Source organism: Amphiura filiformis, chromosome 20, assembly GCF_039555335.1.
Source record: "Amphiura filiformis chromosome 20, Afil_fr2py, whole genome shotgun sequence".
Classification (NCBI taxonomy): domain Eukaryota; kingdom Metazoa; phylum Echinodermata; class Ophiuroidea; order Amphilepidida; family Amphiuridae; genus Amphiura; species Amphiura filiformis.
Window position 1 is genome coordinate 59,456,959 of NC_092647.1, and position 16,207 is coordinate 59,473,165.

The 16,207-nt window shown below is 36.5% G+C and overlaps 1 protein-coding gene across 3 annotated transcripts in view; it reads left to right on the plus strand.

Annotated features, from left to right (window-relative positions):
* The window catches only part of LOC140142466 (uncharacterized), a 71,509-nt gene extending 68,802 nt beyond the window's left edge, over positions 1-2,707 (plus strand). For all 3 annotated transcript variants that reach the window (XM_072164454.1, XM_072164453.1, XM_072164452.1), the window contains one exon: positions 1,833-2,707. In XM_072164454.1, coding sequence (XP_072020555.1) covers positions 1,833-1,951 — 119 coding nt within the window. In that variant the 3' untranslated portion in view covers positions 1,952-2,707. The remainder of the gene's footprint in view (positions 1-1,832) is intronic.
* Positions 2,708-16,207: the final 13,500 nt, after the last annotated feature.

Sequence of the window (16,207 nt, forward strand, 5' to 3'; positions counted from 1 at the left end):
AATAAGGCCAGCATTGACCATCCCCTTACAGTCAGAATTAATAGGTAAATTTTCACGGGAAAATTTTCTGGACACGTGACACCCATGGGCGCAGACATATTAGCATTATGGAATGTGACCACGAGCACAGCGGGTGTTCTTCCAATGTATTTGAATAGGAAGAATTCTTCCTTTGAGGCAAAATAAGTTACTTGTTGCAAATTAATGTAATGATAAGAGATTCCGTAACTAACTATTATTATCCGTAGATAGATATTTTTGAAATTACGTTTTGATGATATTGTGAAAAAATTAAGATAACATAATATTCAATAAATTTGCAATGCACAAATTTCTATCAAAATTGTGGTCAAAAATACTATTCCAATTCAAAATTACTAAGACTTGAATAGCGAGGTCACCGCCGGGGGTCAGAGATCAGACTCGAGGTTACACTCACATTGATATGCATTGGTCACGTGTCCAGAAATTTTTCCCGTGAAAATTTACCTATTAATGTTGACTGCCTTACAGAACTAAATTAATACAACAACAAACAAACAGAGTATATTAAGCCTATCACACAAGAACAAAAACGGGGCTCCAAGAACTAGTTGTAAAATGAGATTAGCTGTGTTTTATATTTGTTTCGAAAATGTTTGATTGAGTTTGCTACTTTAAGGTTATCGTTCAGGGAATTCCATAACAGTGGGCCGGTAGTCCTGATTGAATGATCAGTGAATACTTCCTTGTTTCTTGTTTGATTATACTTATTACTGTTTCTTGTGTGATAGTTATGAATATCGGATCGTTTTAGAAAGAAACTGTCAAATGAACATGGCAGTTGTTTAATAGAATATTTATACATGTATACACCTAGTTCTAGTTTGAATATATCATGTACATTGAGCATATTGAATTTATGAAATAGTGGTCCAGAATGGCTTAGATAATGGCTATTTGAAATGGTTCTCATGGCCCATTTTTGGAGCAAATGTATTTTATCAAGATATGTTTTACATGCATTCCCCCATATAAGTATACCATAATTAATATAAGGCAAGACAAACGTACAATAAAGCGTGTGCAAAACACGCCCAGGTATAAAAAATTTCAACTTGTTTATCATACCTATATTCCGTGAGATTGTTTTTGAGATTCCGTTGATATGGTTTTTCCATGTGAGATTTTCATCGATAATTACACCTAAAAATTTGGTTTGGTTACCCTTTGCAAGTTTGTACCATCCAAAGTAATATCTCTGTTTTCTTGTGAATTATTTATCGAAGTCATTCTAGGGGTACCCATAATCATGTAATTAGTTTTACTAGCATTTACAGAAAGTTTGTTTGCTTTAAACCAGTTACTCACTTCGGATAACTCTTTATTTATTAATGACATTTGATTAGCAATGTCATTGCTTGAGTATAAAATTGTTGTATCATCAGCAAACAATACAAAGTCTAATATAGTCGAGGTATTTGTTATATCATTTATGTACAAAATAAATAGTAAAGGACCTAATATTGAGCCTTGAGGGACTCCACAAATTATACTTTTATATTTGGAATTTTTATTATTGAAGTTCACATATTGTTTTCTATCACTTAAATAGCTCTTGAACCAGTCATAAACAATTCCTCTGAATCCAAAATGTTCTAATTTATGAAGTAGAATACTATGGTCAATAGTGTCGAAAGCTTTTGATAGGTCTAGAAACACTCCTATAGTAGTTTCATCATTTTCTACTGCATTATTTATCTTATCAACCAGATGCATAATTGCCATTTGAGTGGAATGATTGGCTCTAAATCCAAATTGTTTAATCTTTTTTCTATTTCCTTCACCAACAGGTGTAGCATCTGGCATTGCGATTGGTACATTCGTATTGGGAGCTGCAATTGCTGCAGTCGGTGCATGTGTTGTGTTCAAGTATAAGACCAGAGAAGTACCTTATTCTGTACAGGAATAAGTGGAATGCAGGAATGTGAAGAATTTTTGAGAACATCAGAGAGCTTCACATTTGGGATATATAAAGCTCATGGAGGGTTCTGTAAAAAGTGTAAAGACATCAGTGTAAATATTGATATGTGATAAAATTGTTCACTGTATAATTATGTTCAATAATATTAAAATGGGATCCTATGTCTGCTATCTAGTATCTATAAAATCATGATTTCGTAAAAAATGGTGGTTCTCATAAATGAAGCCCAGTATGGGACAATTTGATTGCTAATGTTTACACTTTGTGTAGTAATTGATATTTCACAGGTATTTCAAATGATGCATGGAAAAATATATTTTATTGACAAATAAAATAATAATAATGAGATACTTCAGGGCACATGTTTTTTGTTAGTTACAAAATAATTGATATGTTTTTTGGGTAGTGTTGGGTAGTTGTTTTTTATGGTTTTTTTACTCTTTGTTTATACAAACTAAACCATTTTATTACAATAAGAAATTATATGGTTTTTTTAAAACTATCAAAGCGAGGAAAACATATTGATGGCTGTATTTTCAGGTTGGTTTCATCAACAGATACGATTAAATATTTGTTTGACATTTTCCTTGATTTTTCCCTAATTTTTTCTAATTTTGTTATCAAAAAAAAAAAACGCCTTCCCATGATAAGGCCGAGTCTGGTATCATCATGATCAGGGGTGGCACCACGGTATTTTGATAGGGGGGCAATACATTTTTGGAAATTTTGCAGTTCTTGCGATGCAGGGGGTGTCTGAAGGGGGGGTGCCCCTCATAATTTGGAACATTTTCAAAATGAAAGCACAAATGAAGCTATTTGATGCACCATGGCCATTTTCACCCTTTTTTGGTTTTTGTCTCGCCTGAACTTTGTTCAGGATGGGACTTAGTAATCACTATTTCTGTCTGTCCGTCCGTCCGTGTGGATGTGTGATGTGTGTGTGTGGATGTATGTGTGTCCGTCCGGAGCTGTATCTGGGGAACCGTAAGACTTACGGCGACGCTACTTGGTGGGAGGAAGGGTATCCAAGTTTGCTCCGTAACCGTATGTTTTCGGTGAAAAATATGCAAATTAACATAGCTAATTTGCATAATTTATCGAAAATCAGCGCAAATTGATAGCGGAGTTTGTGGACAGACGATCTCAAGATCCGTAAGGTGCATGGTAGCGAAACCTGGTGGCAGCTATGATACACATCTGCTGATCACCTGATTAGTTTTTCGGCGAAAAGTATGCGCATTTAGTTGTTAATTTGCATAATTTATGCGGAACGATTCTACAAATATGGTTGGAAATCTGAAGAAATCCGCCTTGTGGAGCTGTATCTGGGGATTCGTAAGATCCTAAGCCCTATGATGATGAAACGTGGTAGGGGGTAGTATGACCAGAGGATCTCAACCCGATTTGATTTTCAGCGCAAAATATGGTAATTAAGTACCTAATTTGCATAATTTATGCATAAAATGCAAAAACCTATTTTCTCGGAGACTAGGGGTAGCATGTTCTTCAAACTTGGTGGGTGGGTGCATCTTCACCCCAGACAGAACAAGTTTGTATTGGTTAGTGCGTCAAGGTCACCCGAGGTCATCCAGGGTCATCTGAGGTCAAATGACTAAAACTGTCGTATGGGCACGAAACTTGGTGGGTACGGTCAACATAACGTGGTAGGGAATAGTATGACCAGAGGATCTCAACCCGATTTGATTTTCAGCGCAAAATATGGTAATTAAGTACCTAAGTTGCATAATTTATGCGTATTTGATGCGTATCAAGCAAAAAACCCTTGTGAACAGCTTATCTGGAGATCCGTATGGCATACATTGACGTAACTTGGTGAGGAGTAGTGGGGCCAGAGGTTCTTGACCTGATTAGATTTTGAGCGTAAAATATGGTAATTAAGTACCTAATTTGCATAATATATGCGTAATAAGCAAAATACCTTATGAACAGATTATCTGGAGATCCGTATGGGGTACAGTGGCGTAACTTGGTGGGGAGTTGCGTGGCCAGTGGTACTCGACCTGATTAGATTTTCAGCGCAACATACTTTATCCAATTTCGTGAGGTCAAAGGTCACATACAAGGTCAAAGGTCAACTGAGGTCACCAAATCTTTTAATAACTAATTTTCAACTGTGCATCACATATCCAACTAACAGCTTGATCGATCATGTAATTAAGGAAATATGACGACTTTAAGATAGTCGCTTTCCATGTAAAGTATAGCAAAGTAGCACTTTCAATGAGTGATAACTCGTAAAGGAAGCATCTTTCTGTTTTGATTTATTTGATGAAATAGTTCTTTGGTATTGCCAAATTTGATTTTTCAGAGCAACACACTTTATCCAATTTCGTGAGGTCAAAGGTCACATACAAGGTCAAAGGTCAACTGAGGTCACCAAATCTTTTAATAATTAATTTTCAACTGTGTATCACATATCCAAATAACAGCTTGATCGGTCATGTAATTAACGAAATATGACGACTTTAAGATAGTCGCTTTGCATGTAAACTAGAGCAAAGTAGCACTTTCAATGAGTGATAACTCGTAAAGGAAGCATCTTTCTGTTTTGATTTATTACTTTGATAAAATAGTTGTTTGGTTTTGCCAAATTTTTGGAAGGTCATTACGGGGTCATCCGAGGTCACTCAGGGGTCATCTGAGGTCAAGTTATTAAAACTGTCGTATGGGCATGAAACTTGATGGGTACAGTCAACATTTCAAGCCAAATTTTGGAAGTTCATTTTGGGGTCACCAGGGGTCATCTGAGGTCAAATTAGTAAAAACTGTCGTATGGGCATGAAACTTGGTGGGTACAGTCAACATTTAAAGCCAAATTTTGGAAGGTCATTTTGGGGTCACCAGGGGTCATCTGAGGTCAAATTAGTGAAAACTGTTGTATGGGCATGAAACTTGGTGGGTACAGTCAACATTTAAAGCCAAATTTTTGGAAGGTCATTTTGAGGTTACTAGGGGTCATCTGAGGTCAAATTAGTAAAAACTGTCGGATGGGCATTAAACTTGGTGGGTACAGTCAACATTTAAAGCCAAATTTTTGGAAGGTCATTTTGGGGTCACCAGGGGTCATCTGAGGTCAAATTAGTGAAAACTGTTGTATGGGCATGAAACTTGGTGGGTACAGTCAACATTTAAAGCCAAATTTTTGGAAGGTCATTTTGGGGTCACCAGGGGTCATCTGAGGTCAAATTAGTGAAAACTGTTGTATGGGCATGAAACTTGGTGGGTACAGTCAACATTTAAAGCCAAATTTTTGGAAGGTCATTTTGAGGTTACTAGGGGTCATCTGAGGTCAAATTAGTAAAACTGTCGGATGGGCATTAAACTTAGTGGGTACACAGTCAACATTTAAAGTCACATTTTTGGAAGGTCATTTTGGGGTCACCAGGGGTCATCTGAGGTCAAATTAGTAAAAACTGTCGTATGGGCATGAAACTTGGTGGGTAGGCCTACAGTCAATATTTAAAACCAAATATTTGGAAGGTAATTTCGGAGTCACCAGGGGTCAACTGAGGTCAAATTAGTAAAAACTGTCGTATGGGCATGAAACTTGATGGGTACAGTCAACATTTATAGCCAAATTTTTGGAAGGTCATTTCGAGACCACCAGGGGTCATCTGAGGTCAAATTAGTAAAAACTCGTATGGGCATGAAACTTAGCACAAGGGGTACAGTCAACATTTAGAGCCAAAATTTTAGGTCATTTCAGGGCCACCTGGGGTCATCTGAGGTCATATTAGTAAAAACTGTTGCATGGGCATGAAACTTGGTGGGTACAGTACAGTTACCCGGGACAGTTACAAATGTACCATCAGCCAGATAATCGTGCCCAGCCGATAACCGCCAAATTCATTTACCTCTCTACCAACAGTTATCGCAAAAGCAGGCGGTCACAAAAGCAGGCGGTCACAAAAGCAGGCGAGACTCGTGGTTCGAGAACCGCCTTGTTTTATTTATTTTCCAACCGCATATTTTTATGGATTTCAATCACGGGCCCGACTTTCGGCCCGATGGTTTTAGGCATGGACCTACTCAATTACGTAGTAAACCCAGCACCTTTTGGCAACAAAATAAGTTCATGGTACAAATGTGCATGAAGTGTGCAAAAATTTGCGATATTGAAGCTAAACTGGTGAAATATGGTGGAAAAGTTAAATAAAGTGGGGCGAAGCGCACAAAAATTGGCATTTTTAGGCTAAAATGGCCAAATATGAAGTTACCTTGGTCAGAAACCCACATACAAGCATCAATTGGGGAATGATTAGGCTAAGTAAAAAATAAAACATGTTTCACGTCCGGGTTTTCGAAAAAAAGGAGGAAGAGGGGGCTTTTTATTTTCTATTTTTTATCGCATAAAATTGGTGTAAATACCCATACTTAGAGCTGTTTTAGCGTACAATCCGTACATACAATAATGCCTGGAAAAAGGAGGAGGCCCTTTTTTATTTGTTGTTCTGAGAGTTACACCCCTCTAATGATCACAAAACCTTCCTAAAATGTTTCTTGTATCTTAACAAGGCTATAGAAAGCATCCCAACTTCCTAGACATATTTTTTGAAAAGTTATAAAAAAAAAATCAAAAAATAAAAATTTATTTGTAAAACCTCAAAAAAGGAAGCGGGAGGGGACGTGAAACATGTTTATTTTTTTATTTGGCCTTATATGGACCCTCGACCATCTACCCTATCAAAATATTGGGGGGATTTATACCCCCACCAAAACCCACACCCTGGTCTCTACAGCTATGGTCGCAAGATATGCCGTTTTTTTATAAATAGGCACGATAAAATGATATAAATGGGGGTGTCTAGAAGTTGGAAATATTTTAAAATGAAAGCCGTAACAGTTGCAAACATTAACATTGCGTATTGTGTTTTTGATACATTTTAATAAATAAATGTACATGTATTTTGTATGGAAGGTAGAATATTGCTTTTAATAAACTGATGCAGTTGCCAAGAAGCAATATCATTGGATCTGGACTCATTTTTATCCTCTAGTTTTAGTCATTGAAGTGCATCCCTGTATTTAATAGCAACTCCAGGTGGCAATTTTACTGTCGTGTTCATGCCAGTTATAATGCCATGCAACTTTATACACAGATATATGCTCATCTTAGACTATGCCATAGTCGAATTTTGATAAATAAAAATAATTATGTTATTATTAATCATGATGAACAGATTCTGTTGAACTCAAAATTATACTGATGTTTATTACAATTCAAGTGTTCAATAGTAGATTCTAACGACGGCGGAATAAATGTAAAGCGCTTTGGTACATGTTCACATGTGAAAGGCGCTGTATAAATACCAACATTTTTTTATTTTTTTATTTTAAATGGTCAAAAGAGTTTATATAATTAGAAACAGTAAGAGTAAAGTATATACGTAGACCTGCCTATGTTATAGACCCTCCCTCGGGTCCGTGGAGAACGACTGGTAATGTAGATTACATAGCATTAAAAATCAACCCAATATCGGCGTGGGGAGCGGTCACTGAATTTTAGCGTTCAATGTAGGGGGTGTGATTAGTGTAGTGGCATCAATTTTGTAGAAAGAGGAATTGGTTTTGGGCGCTGGGAAGTGGTTTTGGGCGCTGTGTATTTAGAATCGGGGTGGGGTGGGGGTTGGGGGGGGTGAAGGACTATGTCATATTTTGATAGGCTATTAAGTAATTATGTATCGGTCCATTATCCAGGCCGGACCGAACCGAGACTGTGGGACAGTCTACCTATGTTATTGAATGCAACATCTTACATAATTATAATGGCTCACTTCAATACTGATCAATTCTGATTTTGATAGCGAAAGCCAGAGTAAAAATTACTTCGGAATTTTGAGCAACACTTTCATCGGGCAGTTTGTCCCTAACACACACTGTCAATCATACTTGTTTGAGTACAAGACGTGCTAGACATACGTCATGCACCTATTGACAGTTAAACTTTCGCATCGTGTGCTTTCGCATCAACACAAAAGTGCCGCAATTCAATGTTGGGCCAATGTTGGTAAGGCCAAAAAAAAAGATTGTTTGCTTGTCCTCCACCGACCCACCCTAATCTGGAAAAAAGTGGGTTTTTTTTGTTTTACTGTACGAATGAATACCGACCCTAATTTTGGAAATTCCAGGAAACTTTTTTTTCTTACAACATTTTTAACATCCTGAAAAGTTTTTTTACAGTTTCTACACACTTGTAAACTGTCTTAAAAACATGAATGAATTCTAGTATACAGTAGAGAAATATCCCAATTAACAACTTTTCTTTTTGGGCTATTTAAAGGCACACAGTCATGTTTTGGCTATGACCTTTAAAAAAAAGATTCTGACCGACCGACCCAATCTTGTCACTTTTGTGCAAATTTATGTCAATTCAGTGAATTCACACCATGGAAGAGGGAAAACAAGCAGAGTGCCCCCCCCCCCCCCCCCACCCGACAAAAAATTAAAGAAAAAGGTGCCCCTCACACAAAAAATGAAAGAGAAAAGCAGGAGAGCAAAGGAAAAGAAAAGGGGCAAGGAGCCCCTTTTCTACCAAAATTTAGCCCGATCATGGGCCAAAACAGTGTAAAATTTTTTGTGCGCTACGCACGCAAATTGTAACAATGAAGCCCTTTTCATCCGGATAATGGGCAAAAATAGTGTAAAATACCAAAGTTTTGCACGCTCTGTGTGCACATTGTCACAATACAGCCTTGTATGGAAGCTCGAAGACATACAATGTCTATGTCTGTGCCCCAAAATTTAATTCCCCCCCGACCAAGAAAGCTGGCTACGCCCCTGCCCTATATAGGTGGGGGAGAGGGGAGCCTAGGGTTGTGCTTACCGGGGACAATAAACTAATTCATAATCAAATCATCTCCATCATCTTGCATCGTTTATGTTTCATACAAACAAACAAACAAAAGTTTTTATGATGCTTATATTTCCAGCACCCATAACTGTTCACATTTGATTGATATTTGATCCATAGGCCTATTTTCATTCAATATAAAATACAACCGGATATGCCCTATCTGTCCGATATTTGCACAATCATGACAATAGTCTGAATAAAGCTATTATAATTATACATGTACGTATTGTCTTCTCTACACTCAAGTTTAATTTATTACTCTATCACTGTGCGAAAAGCGGTTGGTATTTGACTGGTGGAAGCTCTATAGTCCGAAGGTTCTTTAGTCCGACGGTTCTTTAGTCCGAAGGTTCTTTAATCCGACGGTTCTTTATTACGAAGGTTCTTTATTCCGACGGTTCTTTATTTCGAAGGTTCTATAGTCCGAATTTCAAAAAAGGTTCCCTAATCCGAATAATAAAAGAGGTTCTTTAATCCGAATTTTAAAAGCGGTTCTCTAGTCCGAATATGAAAATAGACTCTATAGTCCGAATTTTAAAAAGGGTTCTATAGTCCGAATATGGAAATAGGCTCTATAGTCCGAATTTAAAAAAAGGTTCTATAGTCCGAAATTGCAAAACGGTTCTATAGTCCGAAACGGATACCGTGTTCTTTAGTCCGAATTGGTAAACGGGTTCTATAGTCCGAATTTTATTTTTATCATTTGTTTCAGTGTCAAATCATCACTTGTTAAATATAAATCCGCTGAAGTTTAACATGGTTGGGTTCTCTGGATATTTTTCGTAGCATACATTAACGTTCACCTTTATTCTGGTGATATTTTCTTCATTTTTATCCGTTTTTCATTTTCAACCCGTTCAGGGTAGACCCTGAATACCCGTTTCTGGCCATTTTTCAATCCGAGGGCCTACTTTATTAAAAAATTGTGTTATGCAACTTGTTGGGCGATCCAAGTTCATGTGTAGATCTCAAATATTTATTTAAGCTATAACATGCCTCTCTTTTTTCCACAGGAAGGCCAAAATATCTCTAAAAAGATTTTTGTTTTTACCGGAATCCATCTACATTACATCGTTATTACATCGTGATTTGGTGGTGTGCGCCCTTTTAATAGCAGTAGCGTCATATCCCGTTTGCCATAGAATCTTCAGTATTATCTAGCTAGAGGGCGCAGTATATGTTAATGTTTTACTATATTCGGACTATAGAACCTTTTTACTGATTCGGACTAAAGAACACGGTATCCGTTTCGGACTATAGAACCGTTTTACAATTTCGGACTAGAGAACCCTTTTTTGAATTCGGATTATAGAGCCTATTTCTATATTCGGACTATAGAACCCTTTTAAAATTCGGACTATAGAGACTATTTTCATATTCGGACTATAGAACCCTTTTGAAATTCGGACTATAGAGACTATTTTCATATTCGGACTAGAGAACCGTTTTTAAAATTCGGACTATAGAACCTTCGAAATAAAGAATCGTCGGAATAAAGAACCTCTTTTCAATTTTTTTCGGACTAGAGAACCTCTTTTAAAATTCGGACTAACGAATGCTATGAACACGTGTTCGGACTAGCGAACCTTCGGACTAATGAACCTTCGGATTATAGAACCTTCGGATTATAGAGCAGTCCCCATTTGACTAATGAGGTAGTAGCGCTTTTCCCAACGCATCAAAAAGCACTCCAGACTGTAGGCCTACTTCATATTTGGGTAAAAGCAGTGGCATAGATTTCTTTTTGACATTGGGAGGGATGAGGTTGGAAAAAATTTCTTGAAGTGTAGTGAATCCAGCACCTTTTGGCGACATAATAAGTTTATGGTACAAATGCGCACAAAAAATGTTGCTATTCTGAAGCTAAACTGATGAATATGGTGCAAAAGTGGAATAAATGTGTGTGAAGCATTCAAAAATTTGCACTTTTGGGGCAAAAATGGGCAAATATGAGGTTAATTTGGTCAGAAACCCATATTCAGGCATCAACATTGGGGGGATGATTGTATGGACCATCCCCCCTGGCAAAATTCGCTGTCCAGTGCCCGGGGTCCAGTGGCGGCACCAGGAATTTTTCAGGGGGCAATGGGGGGAAAGGTGAATTTCAGGGGAGCAAAATTGACAAATTTTGTGCAAAATTGTGGCAAAAAGTGAAAAATTTGGGCTTTTTTCCCGCAAAAGTGGGGGGGGGGGCTAAACTATGCCATAGTCTATTTTTGATGTTAATCATGATGAATTGTTATGAAAAAGTTTATATAGGGAGCCTAATTATATTAGTGACAGTAAAAGTAAAGTGTACGTAGGCTTATATTATTGAATGCAACATATCATAATTGTATTGGCACTTCAATACTGAACAATTCTGATTTTAGAATCTGCCAGTTTATTAATCGCGAAATTCCAGGTTAAAAATAGACTAGGCCTATGGACTTTTGATTTTAAACGGGATTTTGAACGGGCAAAGTCTCTAACACTCACACTGTCAATCATACTTGTTTATCAATCAAATTTAACCGCAAGCAAATACAAGACGCGTTCATGCAATTACACAACACAAAGGCGGGGGAAGGGAACATAGGCCTACTTGTGTACCATGTAGTTATTAATGGTAATGACAGGTACCCGGAGGATTTAAACCATAACGAGATCGGGGCGACCAATCACAAGCCAGATCCATTTAAAGATGCATTACATCATGGCCAATTTTAGTAGGCCAGATTTCCGACAATCTCATCCATAGAAGCTCATAGACAGCCGTGTTAAGCATGAAAACCGCAATCCAATGTCAGTAGTCCACTTGGGAAGCTAACAAACAGAGGGAGCAGGGTCGGATCCAGGAATTTTTGATAAAGGGGGCGCCTTTTGGTCGACGACGAAAAAATGTGTTAAAGGGGGTTACCCCCTCGAAAACTCAACGGTTTTGGCCCATTGTTTGCTGTTCATGGCCGAATTTGTTCTTTTTTTTTAAATTTCTTACAATTTTTGTATTTTTAAGTTACCGGCGCCCTTTGCTAGTAAAAAAATAGACTGGGCGCCCCCCCCCCCCTCAATCCGCCACTGGGGAGTAGGGTGACTGAAAAGAACAGATGTGAAAATCTATCAATTGTGCATACATTAATTAAATCAGAGTTTTAAGCTGAAATACAATACCCAGAGTATGCACAATGGGCAAGTGGACCACAGGGTAGTCTAGGGGGGGCAAGAAAAATATTTTGGGGCAAATGCCTCCTTGCCCCCCCCATGATCGTTTTGCAACCCTCAAAAACTTATAAATTGAAACCCCGGTTTAAAACTTGGTAAGTCAGTAAATAGCAGCTAAAATAGCTACATGTTGTAATCCCTTTTGGCGCGAGTTTTTGTACCCACTAACAACAGCCTGTAACCACTTTGCGAGTCATAGCCCGTAGGATTATGTCACTATGTTAGTCAAGTCAAGTTATTTTATTGACATCACCAAACAAATAGGTACAGTCAAGTTATACAAAAGATACACATATAGAAAATAATAAAGAGAATAAGTAAATTATAAAACTCAACTATTAAACATCTAGGTTGCTACGTGCTTCAAAAGCAGAGTTTACAAAAGTAAGAACAGGTTTTATACTATCAAAATCTGTGACACTCATTATTTTTATAAATTTAACATCGTCAGTCAGATTATCAAAGTTATCATACATATCAGTTAAAATTTTCAACATATCTCTACGCAAAGTATCATAAAATGGGCATTTAATAATAACATGAAATTCATCCTCAATCATATTTAAAGTACATAGATGACAAATTCTCTTATGAGGATCTAGTTTAGGTATTAAATGACGCCCCTTTTCAATCATCAAAGAGTGAGCACTGAGTCTTAATCTACTGAAATTTGATCTAAATGCGCGATGAAACATAAGAACATAATTCTCACAATGAAAATTTGTTTTAAACAAACAATAAGAACGAAGTTTAGGCTGATGATGACACATAAAATCTAAACATTGAACTTCATAATTGGATTGAAGATTGGAAAGAATATTAACATGAAAATTGTGCTTAGTTAATATGTTTGGTTTATCCCAAATATCTAATCTATCTATACTAGCAAGAATTTTCTTAATACCAGAAGACCATGAGAATAAACCAGTTTCACATAATATTCTATTGTCCAAAAGAGCATCAATGGCTAGGGAATTATTCCCATGTAAACAATGATTATTTAAAGACCACCAATATTTAACAGATAAATTCATCATAAAAAGTAACATTGGAAAGCAACCTAATTCACTTCTTACTGCATTGTTAGTGGTTCTTTTATTAACACCAAGAATTAATTTACCAACCTTTACATGTAAAGATTCACCAGGCAATTTATCACAAATAGATGTAATATTAGAATCATTTAAATTCTTAAGCAAATAGGGCATCCAAACCTCAGAACAATAATTCAAAATGGGCTGAATAAGAGTAGTGAACAATTTTAGGCTACAAGCAACAGATGAACTATACAAATTATCTCTTATTTTGAAATACGCCTTATTGGCCTTATCTTTCAACTGGTTCATAGCTTTAGTGAAAGAGCCAGATGGAACAAAAATGATACCTAGATAACAATATTCATTCGTTAAGTCTAATGTAACATCACCATATTTAAAAGTATAATTCTCTTATTAAAGATCATAACATTTGATTTACGAATATTGACTATCAACTTCCACTTATTACAATAATCATACAATTTATCAATAGCACATTGTAATCCTTTAGCACTTTCAGAAATAAGAATTAAATCATCAGCATACATAAGACAGCTCAAGAAAGAATTATTTAAAGTAACTGGATCACAGCTTGTATCAAAAATATGCGGAAGATCATGAAGAAATATATTAAAAAATACCGGGCTAAGAACACAACCTTGTTTTACACCAACACTAGTTTGAAATGAATCTGTAATCTTATCATCACACTTAATGGCAAAAGATACTGAATTATACATATCTTTAATGATATTTAAGAATTTGCCACCAATTCCAACATGGACTAATTTATATAAAAGTGCATTTCTCCATACTGTATCAAACGCTTTAGAAAAGTCAATGAAGCAAACATAAAGATAAGACTTACCAGCACGATTAATATATTTATCAATCAGAGACTTAAGAACTAAAATATGATCACTTGTACGTGAGCCTCTTTGAAAACCAATTTGCTGTTTTGGAATAACAGAGTTGTTAGTAACAAAGGTATATAAACGATTATAAAGTACAATACAAAATAATTTACACAGATTACTAGAAACAGCAATACCACGATAATTACTAGGAGTATTTTTATCTCCCTTTTTATGAATAACAGTGAGCGAACTAGTTCTCCATTGGGAAGGAAAGTTCCCTTCCTGGAAGATTAAATTAAACAAATTTGCTAAAGCAGGAGCAAATATATCAATTCCTTCTTTGATCATATCAGGTCTAATGCCATCGATACCAGCAGCCTTACCACTTTTTAAGTGTTTAGCCGCCTGAATGATCTCAGATGGAGAGATTACAAAATCAAGTGAATTAATTTCATTAACATTTAAATTGGACACAAAATAATCAATGTGCTTCTCAAAATTAACATCATTATGCGAAATATTCCTATTCATTAGAGTAAGAAAATGGTCCCACCATTTTTAGGTGAAATAGGATTGGACATGTTTTTCTTAGAGACGCATAGATCATTATAAATGTTCCAGAAAGCTTGAGGATTGTTGCTTTGAAGATCATCCAACTTCTGAAAAATCTTTCTCCGAAAAGCAGATTTCTTGCTAGATAACAACTTAAAGTAACTCTTACGAATCTTGCGATAACTATGAATTAGAGTTAAATTAGTAGGCTGTTGTTTAATACTACGAGAAAGAGATTTAAGTTTCCGGTAAATCAACTTACAATCATGATCATACCAAGATTGTTTCTTATTGGTTTTAACACGTTTACCTCTAGAATTAATCCGTCGTAAGCCAGCTTTACAACTGATTGTACGTAACAACTCATAGTACTTATCAAGACAAGTATCAACAGAAATATCAGCATTAACAAATTCTGACAAAAACAAATCAATATCACGTTTTATATCATCACGATTTAAAGCAAGTTTCCATAAAGAAGCAACTTTGGAGGACCAATTAAATTGGGTGGGTAAATCATGAAGTTGCATGGAATCCTGTGTGGAAGGAATCTCATAATTCTTCCAACCCGCTCGTAACTTACAAGTAATCAAACAATGAATGAAAACTGGATTTAAATCATGAACTTGAAAAAATTCAACATCATCAACGATGTCAGTATCACATAACATATAATCAATCAAACTAGGATTACCTCGGTGGCTAAAACAAGTAAAATTGCCACATATATCACCCAATTTACGTCCATTGACAATGCGAAGACCACTGCCTTTAGGCCTACATAAATCCAAAAGTTTCTTACCATGAGAATCAGGTTCTTTTCTGTCTAAATTACGTCTGATAAGAGGAATATCATTTACATAATTAGGATGTACAGTAATATGCTTATCGTTATCATTAACAATGAAATCAGGTTCAGTACATGTTCTGGCATTAAAATCACCCATCAACACACAATTACCAACTGAGGTGAATTTTGCAATGTCAGTTTCAATGAGGGAGAATATATCATCTCTATGAGCTGATGGGCGCACACCACTAAATAATCGTCCCATTGAAATACACGGGAAAATACAAGAAAGTAAGTTTGTTTTTCTACCCCATGTAACAACATTTTTAATATTTTGATCGAATCAACGTCTTAAATAAAGATTAAACTTTTATTTAAATTTGATTTTTTGAGACAAGTTGAGACAAGCTTAAGAGATACGAACTCCTGAACAGCGCCATCCCGAATTTCAGCCGACACTCTCGTCTCCTTACCAGTTCCGGCCATGATATTGTTCCGAGGGCCTATTGCCCATGTACATTCGATTCGGAACATTTTCTGAACAGATTTGTAATGTTGAGCTCCTATTCTATCGTTTTTATCAAAACAACCAAGAGTCACTCAAATTTGGTTCCTTGGGACGCCGATATATTTCGCATAGGCGCTATTTTTTACCGGAACTATGAAGTTACACCAAATGCGGAAGGATTTAGTGTAGTGCACTCTGATTTCCCGCGGCAAATGCTTTTGGGGAATTCCCAGATATCTTTTGACAATCGCCATCTTTGATTTTGAGTGTTTTTGTTATCCCTGGGCTTCCCTGGGGTTTAAAGGGAAGAGTTTCCCCCAGTTGGATACCGTCAGGTTGTGTCTAGGTCCGACTGAGCATGGTCCAAGGTTGCTATCCTATTCTTCAATTGGGACGTCCGATCTTCTTCGTACGGAGAGGCTTGT